Here is an 18,886-nt window from a genome sequence, read left to right as displayed (position 1 = left end):
AATTAGTCCAGTTAATTTGCCATAAAAATAGTTTTTCCTTCATTTGAAAGTGTGTAGATTTAAATAATGATAAATAATATGTAAATGACAAAAAAATTACTCACAAATAAGACGAATTACACATTGTAAAAAGACGAAATTTAAAAGCAATAAAATGAACTAAAAAGGGTACTTTCAATAGCTAAGCGTTAAACTTATTTAATTTTTAAATAATATTGTTTTTGATATATGTACGTTTTTAACCAAAAAGCTTGAAGCAAATATTAACAAATTTGAAATTTTTCAAGAGACAATTTTTTTTTTTTTTTTTTGGTGAAAAACACCGCAATTTTTATGTACAGTGTACCAAAAAAATGGACCACCCTGAATGATCAGATCTTCACGTTCCAAGACTCAAAATTAATGGTTAAACTGGTTGACCTCAAATATGCAAATTAATTAGTGAAGACGATAATTTAAGTTACAAAATCAGACACGAAAACGTACTCTCTCTCTCTCAATAACTATACCTTTTCAATGAATTCAATTTCTGATTCCCAAAATCTAGCCACAATCTGGGAAACATGATCCAAATAGTTTGGTCAGGAGAGCAATCCAAAGTTAACCCCTTAAAGTTAATTTCATTTTTTGCCTATTTCACAACAACTTGAGATTTTTATGCGAATTGAAAAAATTTTGCACACAGTCATAAAATTCGTTTTTCCAAAAATAGTTCCATGCAAAAAATAAATTTTTGTAAATGTTTATAATATTTTATTATTTTATTTAATAATAGTCAAAAAATTTTGAATTGTGAGGTATGCAATTTTTTACGCCATTTTAGGTTTTGTAATTTACAAAACAAAATGCCAAATTCCGGCGAAATCGATTTCATAGTTCCTGAGAAATTAAATTTTAAGGAATTTATTGGGCTACTCCTATATTTGGGGGGGTCAGATATCCGTGCATGCTTATTCAATGAAAGTGGGTTTTTGTGTCTGGTTTCGTAACTTAAAATATCGTAGGCACTAATTAATTAACATGATTGAGGTCATCCCCTCAAATCATTAAAATTGAGTCCTTGACCATGAAGATCCGATCATTAAATCTAAAGTTATTCAGGGTGGTCCGATTTTTTTTGTGCATTGTACCTAATAAAAACAATGTAAAACACGTATGTTGTTTTCGTGAGAAAATTCTGGAAGTTGATTTAGAACCTATCTGGATATCTGGATACAATACTAAGGAATATTTGGAGAAACTTTTTTACACTTGATATGTAAAAATTTTCGCCTGGAAAACACTACCTCCTAACTGCCGAAAAGTTTCAAAACAAAACAAGAAAAAACTCTATTATTACTTACAAAGTTTCAAAACAAACTTTTTAGATAAAAATATCCTCTTTAAATTTCAGCAAAATATCTTTAAGTAATTACATTGCAATTACAAATTTGTAATAAAATAATTTTGATAATTGATATTGATACTTTCACACTTTGAATAATTATGATTTTTAAAATTAAATTTTATACTTTTATAATTATAATTTTTAAAATTAAATTTTACACTTTTAATAGTTATGATTTAATAAGTATTATTTTTGGAGATACGAAGAATCTTTAAGGGCTAATTTTAAATAACTAAAACAATTTTCACGTGCAATAGATTTTGTTTCATATACGACAATTTGATGTACGACTGATGGAAAATCGACTGAGGCATTTTTCTCTCGAATTATAATATAAGCATATAGTACATTTTTCAAATTGTTTTAGATACCTTACACCAGTCAGAACATGAATATGGTATAATTTTCTAAGCTTTAATTTGCATCACTATTTTCCAATTATAGAATATAAAAGAATTTATTATAAGAATTTAAAAGAATTATAGAATATATAGAATTTTAATCAAAGTAATAACATTAATGTGCCTTAAATTATACGGTATTTAAAATAATGATTAAAAATTCATTAGACTAATTGCAATAAAGATTTTTTTATATATTTCGTTATAATTATTTAGGGTTCCAGCACAGTTTGGAACAAAAATAAACGATTTTCATATGTATGTTAACTTTCAGTCAAATAAGGTAAAACTCGTGGAAATGATGTATGACCCAGCGCAATGATAAAGGCACAATGAAAACAATATTACATAAAAATATCTTTAAATAGATAATCTACAGCACGATTTTAAAGTAAACATGAAAATTATACATAGAGATAGAGTCAACGATAATCTTTAATTCCTTTCCTTAAAACATAGAGGCTGTGGGGCTAAATGCTCAACTAATCCATTCACAATTTTATATTCAACTTGTGAACCTGGTGGGACAGATATTTCAAACCTTCTAACTATTTCAGTAAAATAGGCCAGGATTTCCATCCAGGCAATAGTTTCACCAGGACAGTTCCTTCTACCTGTCAAGGAAAAACAAATAAAACATGTACAAGCAAGTATTTAATATGTACTATTATTCAATGTGCAACTAATTGCACTTTTAAAAATATTTATTTTCGTTGCACAATAAATACAGTGCGAATTTTGAAACAAATTATGTAAAATAAACCCTATTTCAGTGTAAATTCAGTACATTTGATTACACTACATTTTGATTTCATTTGAACAGTTAAATTATAAAAAGGTGATTAGTGGCTTTTGTTTTTTCATAAGACTAACTAGTTTTTCTCTTTAGTTAAAAAAATTTTAGGAATGACATTTTTTCATCTCATAAATTTACCTAAAGCAGCAAGGAGTTATGAAATTATAAAATTTATCAGAAAAATATATAGTTCAAAATTATAGACAAAAAATTACAGTTCAAAATGCTATAATTGTTCAGATTTGAGTTGACTAACCCTAAAAATATAAAAATTCTATATATTTTAAATTTTTGAAATTTAATTTAAGTCAGTATTTAAAAAAGGTGATATCATTTCTAGAATATAAAACTTTTTATTTGTTAACAGTTCAGACCTGTAATGTTCGGTTAATTTTTATTTAATTTATTTAAAAGTACAAGGCATTTTTAAGTCAAAATATTGGTAAGGAACATAAGTGTTAGTTTTAAGTGCAAAACATTTAATTTCACTTCTTAAAACTTTTTAAGTATTATTCCTTAAAAATATAACAGTTTGAAAATAACTTCCTTTAAAACTTATTGAAAAATCTGCAATAAGTTACATCTTGTAACAGTCTAAAGTTCTGAGTTTTGAACGTAAACAATAGCTGTAAGTATAAAATATGTAATTCTTAGTTTGAATTTTAGATAAAATTGTTTTTGATTGAGATTTGATGCTGAATCCTGGAGCTTCTGACATTCTAAAATTTATTTTTCTTAAACCTCAAAATTTTTCAAATTAATATTGCTTCACAATTCCGAAATGCGCTAAATTAGATATTAAAATGAGATAGTTTAATACGAAAATGCTACTAACCAATAGAAAATGGCGCATAACTCTCTGGATGTTTTCTTAGCTTTGTTCCGTTATCTGTTAAAAATCTTTCTGGTTTAAATTTTTCAGGTTCACTCCAATATTGTGGATCATTATGAAGAGCCCAAAGGTTAATTGTAATTTCGGCGCCTTTTGGAATGATGAAGTTCTTGATTGAAATATCTTGATTAGCTCTAAATAAAAAAGTTAAAAATGTATGAAAAAACTTTCAGAACAAAACAATGGCTATATACAAGAAACCTTTTCTAAGTTGATGCCTGTTCCAATTCCTAATTAACATACATAATTTTTAAAATACTTAAAAGGAAAAATGCTTTTTGTTTAGATTAATTATTTATAAACTTGTAATTTTGTTTTGCTTCGCAATGTAAAGCAATTTTTTTTACAATAAATGTTTGAGAAAGCATAAATTTACAAAGCATATCTAAATTTTTTTTTCCGGCAAGTATTGCTAATAAAGTTTGTTTATGAAAGAAACCTTACTATTTTTTTCAGTCTTAAAATCTTAAAACACACGTTATTGTGGCTGCATTAATTAGCCAAATTGCGTATTACCTTAAAAAAAAATTTAAGATGACAACTGGTCAAATTTCAAATCAGCAAAATGTCAATTTACCTATTAAATTTAAAAGTAATAATATTATGATTCTTCAGATTGTGACAAATTAATTCGACAACAGAATACTGGTACCAGTTAATCAATAAACTAGATTTACGGAATATATGTCATTACCTTATAATCAGTTAGAGAATTTATGACGATTCATAACAATGTAACTAAGAAAACGAGGTATTATCCAAACTACCATAATATGTTTTTCGGTTCTATGGAAACACCAGAAAGCTCGGTAATTTTTACTAAAGCACTTTGGTTATGCTTTTCTAAAATTAACAATAAAATATGGTTTTATAACATGTGATAAAATTAGGTAATTTTATCGTGATACCTTAAATCAGGGCATAAAAACCTTTATTCTGTTAAATATACCTTTCAGTTATGTATTTTATTATTAAATGCGTGGTAATAAGAACTATAATTTTTAAAATCAGAATTCCCAGTTAATCATTACCGTATGAAAGGGAAAATTGCAGAATGAATGATTTAAATATCATATATTTCAGTTTTTATTACCAAAATGACTTTTTTTCTTCAAAACTACCATTACCATACACGATAATTTTACCAGTATTCTTTTCTCCAGTAAGAAGAGGTCAGTAATAAGAGGTCATGTCAGTAGTAATAAGAGGCTAAGATCTAAACAACACTTTTCGTTTTAAATAAATTAGGCATTATGTATTTAATTGCAAAAATATCCATATTGATTAAAAAAGAAATTATTAAAAAACTTTTTACTATATAGAGGCACTTGCAATGAAATCGCTATTCATTTATAAAAACATTTAAATAGAAAAAATGCTTTGCAATATTTTACGTATGTATCACGCTATAATGAAAACACATTTAGAACACAGATATACCGAAGAGATAGTTTTATTAAATAAATTCATTTAATGATTAAATAACTGCAAAATAATTTAAGGGTATAAGGCAGCGAACTGATAAGCCGCATTTCCTAAACGTCAATAAAAGATTTTTTTACAGACAGTTTTAGTGAGTATAAAAACACTATCCCCATGGAGGAGGCGTGGTGGCTCAGGGGATAGAGATTTCGCCTCCGCCTGCTTACATCGACCACAGTGCTCATGAAAAATATCCTCAGTGGTAGACGGATCATGGGTTAGACTTCCCTTGCCATCAGGCTAACCGTGGGACACTTCCGTGGTTTTCCACTCCATCTAGCGCAAATGCGGGTTAGTTCCATCAAAAAGTCCTCCATGAGGGCAAATTTTTCCCGATACTTGATCCAGAGTTCCCTTGTCTTCTGGATTGGGTACCGAAATACAAGGCAACGAAGTTGAACATTGGTAGTCGTATCGGCTGTTAAACTACGGTTATAAAATAAAATGAAAAATATTCCCATGTAGACAGTAAAAAGATTCTGTTATTTTCCGATAAACTTCCGAAAACTTGTAAACTGGAAATTTATTTTTGAACCACTCAATAAAAATAAATAACAGTCGAAAAAATGTAGCTTATCAATTGTAATCCCAACTTCTTTAAATTTTTAATCCCCCTTGAATAACATTTCTTACTGTCTGGTTGTACTCAGAGGTACGATGCTTGAGAAACGCTGCGATTCCATCAAGACAGCAAAGGTGTAAGGAATTTTGTCTCTCTCTTCGTACTTAACAGCACCATCTCTTCCTATAACATCCATAATTTCTCTATAAACTTTATCTTGAATAGCTTTATAGTCAGCCATTAGTCTGAAGAGCCAACCCAGTGAACTTAAAATAGTGTCACTGGCACCAAGGAATAAAATCTTCACATTACCTTCCAGCATTTCCTCTAAAAAACATACATAATTTCACTTGGTAAGAAAAAGTTGTTTTATTTATAAAGTAAAAAAAAGAAAAAGAAAATTTCGTTATAACTAAATAATGATGGGCAAGAAAATTTAGATATATTGAGGAAAAAATTACATAACAATAAATTAGAATATTTACATGTTTTTTAAAGTAAATAAACACTTAGAAAAAACTACCAGAATATGAGGAAATTTACATGTTTTTGGCTCTATGAAAATATCAAAAAACTTGGTATTTAACAATAAATTAGAATATTTACATGTTTTTTAAAGTATATTTTTGTAAATAAACACTTAGAAAAAACTACCAGAATATGAGGAAATGTACGTGTTTTTGGCTCTATGAAAATATCAAAAAACTTGGTATTTAACAATAAATTAGAATATTTACATGTTTTTTAAAGTATATTTTTATAAATAAACACTTAGAAAAAACTACCAGAATATGAGGAAATGTACGTGTTTTTGGCTCTATGAAAATATCAAAAAACTTGGTATTTAACAATAAATTAGAATATTTACATGTTTTTTAAAGTATATTTTTGTAAATAAACACTTAGAAAAAACTACCAGAATATGAGGAAATTTACATGTTTTTGGCTCTATGACAATATCAAAGAACTTGGTATTTTTACCGAAAAGCTTTGGTGATGGACTTTGGTAAAATTAAAGATTAAATATGGTTTTTTAATGAGCGATAAAATTTGGTGAATGTGGCTAACTTTGATAATTTTGCCATGATATTTCAGAGCATGACAAAAAAAAAACATTTAGTCTGTTAAGTTTACTTTTCAGTTTTGCATTTTTTACTAAATGTGTGGCAATAACCATGATGTGTGGTATAATTACGCGTGGATAGATGTGTAGTTTAATTTTGAAAAGCACATTTTTCAGTAAACTCCTACGTCATGAACGGAAAAAAATTGCCAAATGAATCCTATGATTACCATTTGTTTCGTTTTTTTTTAACCAGAATTATGTTTTCAGAACCAGATTATGTTTTTTTAACCAGAATTATGCAGTAGGGTAATTTTCTAGAATTTTGTTCTTCGTATAAATAAAAGGAGAACTATTTGAACTGTTTCAATGAAAGTATGTTTCAAAATTGACCTTCCATCAATTTAATCAGTATTTTCATAAAAGAACCTTCACAAACATTAGTTTGGTTGTATTATAGCAGAATAATAAAATGCATAGATGCCACACAAGTTTTGAATAATCTCATCCGTTTTCTGCCAACTTGTGAGATGTTAAATTATACTTATAGCAGAAGCAAAAATGAAATTGGAAGCAACTACAGTAGAGATTTATTTATACATAAGCTTTTATTAACTGAAATAGAACGAGTAATAAATTTTGTTTCTTATTTTTGTATAAACATTTTACTTATTTTTATTTATAACAATAGTCTTTTTTTTAACTAATCCCTTATTTAGTCCTTTATTCATATAAGTTTATATAAATTTATAAATATTTACCCAATTTTTACAAACTTATCTTATCTTTAGCACAAACAATAAAGTATTATTACTATTTTTTATTCATGTATTTGTATTTTGTGACGTTTAACACAAAAAATGTACTAATGATAACAAATAATTTATTTTTATTGGTCGCTTATTTAGAGAGTTATTCTATGATTAATATTTAAATAATTTTTATAACATCTTTTGGTTTTTTATATTTAACTCGAAAAGCAAGTCATTTATTTATTCTAATTCTAAAAGGGCTTTTTTAACTTAAGTATTCGCGATCGCAACGCTCGAGTACGCCGTCTAGCGGGAGCCTGTAAATATCGGACATTAATTTATCACGTTTTCATTTAGTTCCATCGAAATCATTGACTGAATCAGACGCCATTTTTTAGCAGCAAATAAGAAACAAAATTTCCCTAAGGAAAAGGCCGAAGAACTTGAAAAAAATCTCCAGAATATTAGTAAATCTTTCAGGAACAGAACACGCCAAACATTTGAAGAAAAATTCCGCAATAATTTTTTATTTCTATTATCAACAAACTTGCAACTGATGACTTCCGATTTCGGATACTGTTACAGATGTGTGTATTAAGGTAAAATGCATTTCTTCTGTCTTCAATTCATTACGAATTAAAGTGAAGTCAACATTGCTTTCGGCATTCCAGTGAATAAATATGAATTCAGAACATACAGAATTGTAATAGTTATAACATATTCTTCTTCGTTATAGAATAGTATATATTTCTGTATCCATATAATTCGGAAAACAACAATAAAAAATTATCCAAGTTACTTGAAATAGTGCCATTTGTGCTGATTCTTAATTAATTTAAATCGTTTTCTTGGTAAGTTTTTTTAAATTTTGAAAGAATAAGTTCAACTAGAATTCAGCTATTCTGTTTTTAGCTACATATTCAATTTCATATCTATTATAAAATTTTGCTGTATAGTATGTTATCTAAAAGTAATGAAGGGATAAACTATGCATCTATTATTTGAGAATAAAGTTTTCAATAAAGGAACTTATCATTTTGGAATTCTCCGGGAATTATAAATCAGGTAAGTGCAATGATTTTTACAATAAAAAATTTGACTGTAAATATTTTTTTTTTCATTTGATGATGGTTCTCTACAGAATGGTTTTTTACGTCTGATTAAGAACTATAAGAATAATAAAAAAAGAAACAATATGAAAGTTTTTATTTCAATGTAAAGAATTCTTGAAATCGTTTTTTTATCCTAAGAATTCTTTATTTTCCGTTTTTTAGTTTACTACTTCCTTAAGTAGAATAAATCTATCAATTGTCGTAATTTTGTGGTTATGATTTGGTACTAGCTCCTTTTACCATTCCTATTAAGCAATACGTATTCCAAATCCAATAGAAACGTGTTCCTTTTGGTTTGGTATCGAACTGATTAGTTATTGATGTATTGCCAATGTACAGGTAAGAGAAGTGACTTCAGCTTAGACACCTATATTAAAAAGTATCGATTAGCGCTAATATATATGCTTGTTGCTAAAAATAATAGGATTTTTTTTCGAAAAATTATTCTTTAATGCTTGTGTTCCCCAAAACTATTTTCAGTGAATAATAAACTTATTCCAGCTTATTCTTAGAAAATAATAAGCGAATAATAAGCTTATTAAGCTTTTATATTATTATAAGCTTTTTTCTTATTATTAATTAAGGAGTTGATATTGAATAGGAATTAAGTGAAAGGAATAAAAGCTTACAGGATATTGAAACAACGATTGTTGAAAATGCTGTTGTTCGTCCTAAATTACTAAATAACACAATCTACGGGTTTGACGAGTTTCAACATTTCCTAGAAGAGGGAAAGCTTCTGCACGGATCAATTTATTAGTCCGACCTTACGAACATAAACTACGCAGTAGAGAATGAATAAAAAAGAGGCCACTACGCTCGGGCTACTAACCTGCGCAGTGGGGTAATTCGACATTCTCTACGTTTGGACTACTAAAGAAATGTAATTCTCGTTTATGGTAACCAGTGCGGAAGCCTTCTCCCTTTTTGAAGGTGTTGGTAACTCCTTTGCAGCACTATTGGTTTTTAATAAAAAAATTTCGAAGGAGAGAAAGGGATTTTCCACTTTACTTCCTTTTAATTTCAAGACCTCTACATACTTTTTATGGATCTTTACAGCAGAATGCTTTTGTGTTATCTTTACACTAGTTCGTAGCTTATTACCTGAGAAATAATGTCGAACATTTGTTTCATGGTTGGATAATTTGTCCAATTTTCCGAGATACGAATTTATGAAATCATCCATGTCACTCAATTCTGGAAATGCCTTATGTCGATAAATCTCATCTCTAAAAGAAAAAAAAATTACTCTTATATTACGCACTGAGGAAAAATAAGTATAGTCAAAACTACCAGAATATGAGCAAATGCACTGTGCTTCTGGCTCTATGGGAATAACCATCAAAAAGCTGGGTAATTCTTATTAAAATACTTTGGTGATGGTAAAATTTAAAATAAAATATGGTTTTATAATATGCGATAAAATTTAGAAATTTTATCATTATACCTTAAAGCATGGCAAGGTAAAATGAAAGAAGTTAAGAAAAGAAGAAGGAAAACAGTAATTTTGTTAAATTTGCTTTTCAGTTTCTTAGTTTTTTTTTTTTTTTTTTTACTAAATCTGTGGTTATAAGAAATAAAATTTTGAAAGACAGAATTTCCAGTTAGCCATTAACATGTAAACGGAAAAATTACCATCTGAATGATTTAAATGAAGTATATTTTTTTCTTAACAGTATCATAGTTATTGTTTACCAGTAATATTCCTATCATACAGTACGGTAATTTTACTTGAGTCTTTTTTTCTCCATGTACAAGTAATAAAAACAAAAAAATTCACAAATTGAGTTTAATGAATAGTACTTTAAACTATTCAATTTACCAATTTTCTCAAATAAAATGACAAGTAAAACTTATGAGAGCATCACCTTATAAATTTCTGGAACCTCCTCACAATTTTTGCAGCTCTATCGTAACCTCCGATCTTGAATGTTTCAAAAAACTTTCTTAAGCCAGGTATGACGGTTCCGGGATTAGATGGACCCATGTATGTAAAAGATATCTCAGAATAGTCTACAGACAGTTGAACTTTATCAGCTTCTTCATCTTTTTTAAGTCGGCGACCAATTAAAAGTGAGATTATATTCGATGAAATAGAATGTGCTAGTGAGCGAGATGCATCTACCGGATTTCCCTTTGCGTTTTGAATTTCATCAGCAAAGCTATGCACTTCCTCCTGTAATTATATTACAACAACAATTAGAAATTTTTCATGGCTGTAATGGATATAGTTTTTTAAACAGAATTATCTGCCTTTAGTTCGAATAAAAAAATATCAGTTTCCCTCAGTCAAAGAGTTCGGATCTATGATTCAGAATTTTGGCAATGTGAATCATATTTTTGAAATGTGGAAGTCTTGAAGAAGGGGTACCAGCGCATGTGCTGTCCATATCACCTGACCAGGGGTAAAATTACAAGGCATTTCTACCATGGCCCCTAAAAGATTGAGCCCTTTAAATTGGACTAAGTTCGTGGCCATGGTTGAGTGATGCGTGCGAATCATATTTCAAATAGCTAAATAAACTAAATAAATAGCTAAATAAACATTTACCGTGACTAGATCTTCCCAGGAACGCCTTCCTAATCCTAGATCTCGAGTTGCTGATAAACAAAACCGTCTTTGCTCAACCCATTTTTCTCCATTTGCAGTAATGAATCCTGTACAATATATAAAGATGTAAATAATAAGACAAAAATTTGTTCCAAAATTACAATTATCTAATATATTTCATAATATATAAGGAAGTAAATAAAAAGGAAAAAATATGTTATTAAACACTATCTATTTTATAGACGCATGCTTTTTTTTATCTTTTTCAGTTATTTATTTATTTATTTTTTTTGTGGCCTGAAATTTTAAAACTAATTTTGTTTTCATTGGACGCACTGGTTCTTCTCAAAGCATGTCTTCATACCTATTTCTTAAAAAAAACTAACTCAAAATTCCTGAATTTTCAAAATCTATTAAAACTTTTTCAAAAATTCCTAATCTTAATAATTTAACTATATATTTTTAAAAAAAAAGAAAAGGCAAAGCATATGCATCAATACGAATCAAAAATATTTGCAGACAACATTAGAATCAAGATATTTTTAAAGTTGGACGTTAATTTATTCAATCAAATCCCTTCTTTGATTTAAAAAAAAAAGTATCCCCGTTATTGTTAAAAACTCTGCCACAATCAGTTGAGTTGACAAAGTTCGATCCTAGTCCGGCACATTCCCTCTTCTACGAACAACGAAAACGTAACATTTTCACTCCTCAATAGACTGCAGCACTACAATATTTCGCCTCGTTCAGCAGTTTTCAACAAGCAAATCGTCTAAATCTCAAACAACGTCGAGGTCCATACTAAACGCAATTTTTACAAGCATAACGTTCATTCACGCAATTTTGTTTCTGACGGTCAGAGAATGGAGCACTTATCTGTTTGAGAATTTTTTTAAGGTATATACTTATTTGTTAGATTTTGATATTCATTCTTTCCTTGTGTATTAAATATTATTTAGAAATTAATTTATATTTTATTGAATATCTGTAAATTTTTGATACCAATATATCTAATGCACATTATGCATGAGGGGGGATAACCTGGTTGATAGAGAGTTGGACCCCTGCCCAAGAGGTCGAGAGTTCGATCCCCGCCAGCCAAAATAGTGACTGTCGCAAGCTAAATCTGTCGGACTGACAAAGTCGTGTAAGTTCCTATAACAAATCTTTCCTTCTGGTGGTACTGGATCGAAGATTATTCGTGCTCTGGTTCAGGTCAAAATTACGATCTGTGAGTGGATGGATGGTCTGTGGATGTGTCCTCCTTGTAAAACGGGGTGTGACGTATGTTCTGCTTAAGAAGTCGAATTTTCTGTCACTGGAAAACAAGAAGAAGTTCACCCCTATGCCTTAAAATAGGTTTGGCAGTATTGACTAGTGACATGAAAGAATAACAACAATATTATGTGTAATATTATAAAATCAGTACATGCTGTATATATATATATATATATATATATATATATATATATATATATATATATATATATATATATATATATATATATATATATATATATATATATATATATATATATATATATATATATATATATATATATATATATATATATATATATATATATATATATATATATATATATATATATATAATATATATATAATATATAATATATATATATATATATATATATATATATATATATATATATATATATATATAATATATATATAATATATATATAATATATAATATATATATAATAATATATATAATATATATATATATATATATATATATATATATATATATATATATATATATATATATATATATATATATATATATATATATATATATATATATATATATATATATATATATATATATATATATATATATATATATATAATTTCTCTTTTTCTTTACCATCTTTTCAATTTTTTTAAGGGTTTCTAAAATTCAAATATATTAATTACGAAGCATTCTATTAGCTTTTCTACTAATCAGATAAGTATTTTAAGTTTATTTTATTAAGGCAGCAGTGTGTCTTACCAATAACAGGTATATGATTGAAGAGATCAGGTGCTCTGTCTAGCGCTCCCGGATGTGTTATGACTTCTTTAGCGACTGGATATTCATTTAAAATAACTGTATATTTGGAACCCAGATTCACCCTAAACAAATCAACATATTTTAAGACAAATATTTTACAATTTGCGCAATAACAAAGGTAACTTTTATTTTAACGTTAAAATTATTATTATTATTTTGCTTTGATAGCTTGTAAGTTCTGAACTATTTGTTTCTTGTTTTTTTTTTAAAGTTTTTTCTTGATGCAAACTAACAAAAAAAATTAAGTAATTAAAACAAACTGATTATCATTTTAAATATTTATAAATTCTATTGAATTAAGACGCAATATCTGCAGATAATTAAAATATTTTTTGCAAAACTTCAATACTTTTTGTTTGAGTCGTTGTAGCTCATGGGATAGAGTGTTAGCCTTCCAATGAGGTGAACCGAGTTCGAATCGAATCCCAGCTATGGCTGGTTGAAACTAATTCCGCACTCGGCTTGCACCGACCACAGTAATATGTCCTAAATGGTAGACGGATCATGGATTAGAAATTCTTTGCCATCAGGCTAGTCGTTGAAGGTTTTTGTGGTTTTCCTCTCCGTGTAACGCCAATACGGGTTAGTTCCTCGAAAAAGTCCTCCACAAAGGCCAATTTCTACCTACATTTGATGCAGGAGTTCCCTTGTCTTCTGGATTGGGTTCACAGTTACAAGGCTGCGTAGTTGAACATTGGTAGTCGTAAACCCAAAATATTGAGTCGGTTGTTCAACACGACGGTTATAAAATAAAATACTTTCTGCAAAGCAACCATAAGAAAATAATGCATGCAACTTTCATGAATTGTTTTCTCTTGTTTTCCTATCTGTAAAATTTATTTAATATTTCACTCTTCATTTTCTGTTAATTACACTCGCTCAATTCACATAATCAGATAGGGTGCGATTTTAGCTGTATGCAATGCATAAAAATGTATTTGTTATTTTTTTATCACATTACACTTAGTTTTTTTCTCATGTACAATACCTCAAACTAAGAGTAGACTTTGTTTTGTTTATCATATCATGGTTTTCAAGTCAGATTAAATCATTCCTGGCACTTTTAAACTGTGAATAGTTTAAAATTTATATATCTAAATAATTTATCATCGTGAATATCTTCATTTCAGTTTTCATAAAACAGCTTAGTTTACAACTACGAATATCTTCGTTTCAGTTTTCATAAAACAGCTTAGTTTACAACTATGAATATCTTCGTTTCAGTTTTCATAAAACAGCTTAGTTTACAACTACGAATATCTTCGTTTCAGTTTTCATAAAACAGCTTAGTTTACAACTACGAATATCTTTGTTTCAGTTTTCATAAAACAGCTTAGTTTACAACTACGAATATCTTCGTTTCAGTTTTCATAAAACAGCTTAGTTTACAACTACGAATATCTTCGTTTCAGTTTTCATAAACTGCTTAGTTTACAACTACGAATATCTTCGTTTCAGTTTTCATAAAACAGCTTAGTTTACAACTACGAATATCTTCGTTTCAGTTTTCATAAAACAGCTTAGTTTACAACTACGAATATCTTCGTTTCAGTTTTCATAAAACAGCTTAGTTTACAACTACGAATATCTTCGTTTCAGTTTTCATAAAACAGCTTAGTTTACAACTACGAATATCTTCGTTTCAGTTTTCATAAAACAGCTTAGTTTACAACTACGAATATCTTCGTTTCAGTTTTCATAAAACAGCTTAGTTTACAACTACGAATATCTTCGTTTCAGTTTTCATAAAACAGCTTAGTTTACGACTACGAATATCTTCGTTTCAGTTTTCATAAAACAGCTTAGTTTACGACTACGAATATCTTCGTTTCAGTTTTCATAAAACAGTTTAGTTTACAACTACGAATATCTTCGTTTCAGTTTTCATAAAACAGCTTAGTTTACGACTACGAATATCTTCGTTTCAGTTTTCATAAAACAGCTTAGTTTACGACTACGAATATCTTCGTTTCAGTTTTCATAAAACAGTTTAGTTTACAACTACGAATATCTTCGTTTCAGTTTTCATAAAACAGCTTAGTTTACAACTACGAATATCTTCGTTTCAGTTTTCATAAAACAGCTTAGTTTACAACTACGAATATCTTCGTTTCAGTTTTCATAAAACAGCTTAGTTTACAACTACGAATATCTTCGTTTCAGTTTTCATAAAACAGCTTAGTTTACAACTACGAATATCTTCGTTTCAGTTTTCATAAAACAGCTTAGTTTACAACTACGAATATCTTCGTTTCAGTTTACGCAATACAGAAACCTAACTAAACAAATGTGAATACATTTAATTTACAATTCCTCTCACTAAAGCTAAACTCTATCACTGTGAGCGTATGAATTTCAGTTTACTTAAAACTGTTTGAGAACATCTACTTCTTCACCAAACTTAGGAATATGGTTATTTATACAATTATATAGTAGGGAATTTCTCAGAAGTAGAAATGTAACACAGTTTACAACAATAGAGTTTAAATTTTAATCACAGTAAAATTTTATCGGTAAATGTATAATAACTGTATTGTGACAATGATTAACATAAATTATTGCAAAAGCTTTCTATATGTACCTTAAAAAATATTTAAGAAAATAAATTTCGAGAATTAAAACATTTAAATTTAAAATTTTAAAAAACGCAATTATTTTGATGGATATCCAAAAATGTAACATAAAAACCAAACATTATATTAACAGAAAAATAATTGAAGTAAATACTTTAAACTCAATTATCCATTCTAAAAGAATTTATGAACTTAAATACTTTCTTACGCTTTTATGAACGTTTTTTGCAACGCATTGCTATTTCTTTCGGAAACTAAAGGAATGTAAAAAACTTTCATGTAAACAATGATATTAGTTAAATTTACTGTTAAAGAGAGTCTGTTGCACTAAAATTTAATGAAAAAAAGTTATTATCATAGAAAATTATGATCACATTATTTAACTATAAGTCAGAAAAAAAAAGACATTTAGAATTTGAATAGAAGAAAATAATAACAAAAAAATAATAAAAACAATGATCTGGAAAATATGGTCTCAATCGTTTGGTCAGGAGAACGCTATAAAGTTTGGACCCCTTAAATGTTCATTTTTACTTTTTTCGTACTTCACTATATCTAAAGAACTTTTCAAGCGAGTTTATAACTTTCCGCATACAATTATGAAATTTGTTTTCCCAAAGATAATTCCATGCAAAAAAATAATTTTTAGTAAATATTTATAACTTTTTATTTTTTTATTGCTTTATTTAAAAATGGTGAAAAAAATTGAAATCGTAAGGCATATAATTTTTTGCATCATTTTAACGAATATAATATTATACAGCAAAATACAAAATTTAAGTAAATCCGATCATTCTTGTCAGCATCACTCATCAGCAGCTCCGGTAGCGAAAACCCGGTCATTAGATCAAAAATTATTTTGAGTACTTCAATTATTGTTTGTGCACTGTACATTACAGTACATTTGCAAGTATTATTGTTATTAAATATATCGCTCATGGGCTGCAATAGTGGCACAACACAAAAAACACGCGTTTTGGACTAAGGTCAGGTGTAAATGTATAAATACACATTCTTTTCAGCAGCAATACTAGCACAACTCATAATTCAACTGGAAGGTAATCTTCATTTAAGCAAATTAAAGCATTTCTATGCATTTTCCTTAGCAATGAAAACTTTAAACCCACTTATCTCAAAACATGATTTTTTAAGCTGTGCCGCTATTGCAGCTCGTGAGCGATATAAAAATAAATCAATTCCAAATAATATAAAAGTGAAAAAATTTATATCTTTACCCAATGATATCTCCATACTTTTCTTTCATCTTCCATAATGTCTTATGAGGTTCCATGCCTAAAAAAGGTAAATAACCCACCCAAGGTAGTCCGATAGGTCCTGGTGGCAACAATTTTCTTCGTTTTATCCATTTTAGAAAACTCGTGCACAAATTCCATGATAAGCTTATTAAAAGAATAACTACCAAAATATAAGATATGTAGGTGAAATTTCCTCGCTCGCTATATTTCATTAAAGCATCAAACACCATGATGGATATTTACAGAAAATAACTTTAAAGGCCAATGTACTTTCTCCCATTTATAAAATTTCGGGTCGCACAAAAAAGATAAGTATACTATTATCAAGTTATATGTAATTGTATTATCTTTTTATAATCTTATCTACTAAATACTAAGTAAGCTTTTTCATTATCTTCTCAGAGTTTAATGGTCAGTAACTAATAATAAACTATTTTTACTGTAACTAGTCGTTAACTTATGCACGATATTTATCCCGATAAACAGAATATCCCGATAACGAGGAGTTTTGAAACATTTTACAAAACAATATTTTGAGTAGTTTAACAGTTTAGGCTTGTTTGTAAATTAGCATGGTGCTAAGTTTTTATTTTTGAACTTTTTTTACGATTACGTCCCATTGAACGAGTTGTTTCAATTTCAGTTTTTAATGTATGCTTAAATGAGTGGAGTACATTAATTATTTATAAAATTTAAAATTAAAAAAAAATCGAGTCTTGCAGTTCTGCAATATAAATCCAAAATAAAATGATAAATAAAACTAAGTAAAAAATAATTTGGTTGGTATCTCTATCAATTACTTCTTAAAACAAGAAAAAACCATGATCAGAATATGGTGAGGTTTGATATGTTTCTGGCTTTATGGGAACATCGAAATGCTCGGTAATAACGCTGAAAAACGCTGAAGCACTCTCATACTCCGTTTTACAATATTCAGAAAAGGTGTTAGATTATAAAATCACTACAAAAAATGTAAGTGTTTCTCTATTATTAAAATAACCTGTAAAATTAATTAAAACTAGTGGGTTGCGCCCCCTGCTCACTAACGCTAGCCAACCCCCGATAATTGCTACGCAATCATATATGGTTTGCTTCGCAAACCAAGCTGGCTTCGCTCGCTACTAACTTAGGTACATTGCAAATGCACAAAATTCTAAGAATTCAAAACAATCATTCAAATCCATATAACAACTTTTTTTTTTAAAAAAAAATACATCTTTTTAGTAAATACTAAGTCATTAAAATAAATTTGAATTCAAATAAATGACATGTAATTTGTTAAACCTATTAGAAATGTGCTCTCTTTAAAAAGGTTAAAATTTTGGCTATAATTAAGTCTATTAAAAATTGAAATAAGTGAATTGCAATGGAAAAACCTGCACAAACAAATAAATTCTAGTAAAACAAATAAATTCGCGATATAAATCAAAAATCGTCAAATAAATTCGTAATATATAAATTCGTGAAAAAAGCGCTTTCGACAAAATACTAAAATAGAGATCTATCGACAAAGACTTCTTCTGCCTAGCTTATGCTCTCTCTGGTTATTTCATTTTCCGTTTTTAAAAGCGCTATATGTTGAGCCATCTCAGCTAGATTTGGCATGTGACATTTTTAGCGGCAATCATTGGTCGATTTTCTAGCGTTGCCATTCGGGGAGTTGTAATGAGGCTTTTTTTTGTCGCCGTGTAAGAGAAATATATGTATATAGATACCTAAGTACCTTTGATGGCTATGAATGTATAATGCGCAGAAAAAGAAACGGACTGTACTGAATGATTTTTGATTTAATCGAATCTGTAGAATCTTGGACGTAATCTTAATGGCTGGAAGGGATGACTTAAAATCTAATAACTGTAAATGATATTTTAAGTTACGAAATCAGACATAAAAACGTTTTTTCTCTGATTTTTCTCTTTTTTGTCAACGGATTTGGACTTCTGATACCCAAAATATAAGGGGTAGAAGCAATTTGGCGAATA

General features: G+C 28.3%; 1 protein-coding gene across 1 annotated transcript; it reads right to left on the bottom strand.

Annotated features, from left to right (window-relative positions):
• Nucleotides 1-2,132: 2,132 nt before the first annotated feature.
• Nucleotides 2,133-17,242, bottom strand: LOC107438712 (cytochrome P450 2J4). The gene is made up of 8 exons (XM_016051047.4): nt 16,884-17,242; nt 13,016-13,137; nt 10,999-11,105; nt 10,316-10,623; nt 9,552-9,676; nt 5,592-5,847; nt 3,420-3,610; nt 2,133-2,402 (listed from the first exon to the last, which is right to left on the bottom strand). Exons 1-8 carry the CDS (start codon nt 17,132-17,134, stop codon nt 2,224-2,226), a joined length of 1,539 nt encoding a protein of 512 aa, XP_015906533.3. The 5' UTR covers nt 17,135-17,242; the 3' UTR covers nt 2,133-2,223.
• Between the last annotated feature and the right edge of the window lie 1,644 nt (nt 17,243-18,886).

This window comes from Parasteatoda tepidariorum, chromosome 4 (assembly GCF_982258835.1).
Source record: "Parasteatoda tepidariorum strain Cologne lab strain chromosome 4, Ptep-v5.0, whole genome shotgun sequence".
In the NCBI taxonomy this organism is placed as follows: domain Eukaryota; kingdom Metazoa; phylum Arthropoda; class Arachnida; order Araneae; family Theridiidae; genus Parasteatoda; species Parasteatoda tepidariorum.
This window is presented reverse-complemented; position numbering and strand designations above follow the sequence as displayed.